Raw genomic sequence first — 2118 nt, 5'->3', positions numbered from 1 at the left:
AGTTTAGCTTGTTTGTGGCACTAGCGCTGAGCTAATACTTATAAGGCAATATAGCGTCAGTGCTAGCACAACGGCTAACAGGCTAAGCTGAGGTTCTTCCATGAAGCAGCTCTGTTCTATATTTTCAGTTCCAGGCTGAGTCATTTCTACCTTCTCCTCTCTGTCAACGCTCTCTGGTTTCATTTAAAAGAGTCGATAGTCAGATAATGTCCAAGATTAACCTTCAGGGTGGATATAGCTCGCTAGCAGCCTCGCACCGATGATCTACCCACATCATCATTTACCCAGAATGCTTAGCATGTAAATAAAATGGCTCCGTCCATGTTAAAATATATTTTTAAAAATTTACAAAACTATCCATAAAATTTTTTTTACAAAACTAAACAGCCTACAGTATTTTACAGTCTTTATTTTACAGTTAAAATTTATGTTTATCAAATAAAGTTTAATGTTACAACTAATCGGGGATCCCTTTAAATAACTTCAATTTAGAAAAAAACAGTTTAATTCTGACAGAATTGACATTGCTGCTGTCTTAAAACAACTCCAATCTCAAAAATTTCATTGTGGTTTATATAAATACAATTCTAACCCTTTCTATCGCCACGTTGTACCTTCCATAGCAGCTGCAGTCGCCACAGTCATAGCACTTCCAGATCTCTGTTTCAGGACCGGCTCATCCAGATGAAGCRTACTGTGCAGTGAGTCCGGTGACCTCCTTTTCAGCTCATAATCTACAGCAGACTATAGAATATGATTAGAAATCCTTTGAGTGGTTATAAATGCAACACATTAGATAAAAGAGGCAAAAGCCAATGTAAGAGYGACCAACTAACCTCGTCCATGGTGGGTGCTCTGATCATCAACTGGGGAATAATTCTGCCGTTACAGTCCTTCACAGCCTCGTCCTGCTTGAGACCGTTCTCATTTTCTGTCTTTTCAGRCACTGTGTGGTGACTGAGAGACTTTTTACTGGTCAAAGTCGCTCGACTTCCATGAAGCTGAGCCTGTTTGGTAAGGAAAATTTCAGTTTATTTCTGTCAATAATCAGTTGTAATTTTTGCTTTTATTAAAGCACAGCTTTCACTTGGACTAATTTCACTTTTCGTCTTGTACCTACATACATCTGGTAGTCTGAACCAAGCTGTAAGACCCCCTTCTAAGCTGACGTGACCCTCCTCCACACTGCTGATGCTCTGCTGTTGTTGGGTTTTTTTTTTAGTTGCTGATTTGTTGGAGCCGATTGGACCCACTGTGAGATACAGTCTTCAGAGCTTTGCGTGGAAACGCTCCTGACTTGATTCAGCCATGCTTCTCCTTTCACAATCTGAGTTAATCTAACCTGATGCTTCTAATCCTCCACCACATTCATTTTAGGAGACTCRTTTTTTAAATCAGTAGCACGCAGACTGTAGAATAAACTGCCTTTATTTTTACAGTTTATTAAACCTTTTGACAGTTGTGTACTAATTAATGCCAGAGTTGTAAAGTAACTAAGTACAAATACTTCTTTACTGTACTTAAATAGAATTTTTGGGTATCTGTACTTTACTTGAGTAATTATATTTCAGCCTACTTTTTTACTTCTACTTCTTACATTTTCACACAATTATCTGTACTTTCTAATCCTTACATTTTTAAAAAAGGCACGAAGTATGAAGTCGTTACTTATATTTCATTTTGCTTGTTTTTATTCCAGATTGTTATTGTAAAATATTAATAGTATCCATATAAATTTTGCCTCCTAGATAGTGAATTTAATTGTAGTTGAATGAGAAGTATAAATGTAAAAAATTCTGATATCGTATTACTTTGTACACAAACAAATCATGTCACACTCCAGCAGGACATAATCATTAAAATAAAAGGACTGTACTTAAGAAGTATTTGTATTTCATGAATTATATTATTGCTTTTGGCCGCAGCCCTCAGATAGATTTTAATTTTGGGGAAAAGGTTTGTGCAGCCTTGATTTATGTATATAAACTGAAACAGCTAGACTAGTGTATCCTAAATTTAACACAAATTAATTATTTTAATACAATATAGTCATTTCTGCATTTTTTGGGGGGGAGGTCACCTCCTAATAAATGTCATTACATAAAATCTAACTGCTCA

General features: G+C 36.0%; 1 protein-coding gene across 1 annotated transcript in view; it reads right to left on the bottom strand.

Annotated features, from left to right (window-relative positions):
- scn4aa (sodium channel, voltage-gated, type IV, alpha, a) overlaps positions 1–2118 on the bottom strand; it is a gene marked incomplete at both ends in the record, with an annotated part of 14614 nt that overhangs the window by 5261 nt on the left and 7235 nt on the right. Inside the window, 2 exon segments of the mRNA XM_014032588.1 lie at positions 615–744; positions 837–1007. Of these exon segments, the coding sequence (XP_013888042.1) occupies positions 615–744; positions 837–1007 (301 nt within the window).

This window comes from Austrofundulus limnaeus, unplaced genomic scaffold, assembly GCF_001266775.1.
Source record: "Austrofundulus limnaeus strain Quisiro unplaced genomic scaffold, Austrofundulus_limnaeus-1.0 Scaffold7, whole genome shotgun sequence".
Taxonomy (NCBI): Eukaryota; Metazoa; Chordata; class Actinopteri; order Cyprinodontiformes; family Rivulidae; genus Austrofundulus; species Austrofundulus limnaeus.
The sequence above is the reverse complement of the archived record's forward strand: the minus strand, read 5'-3'. Positions and strand labels throughout refer to the sequence as shown.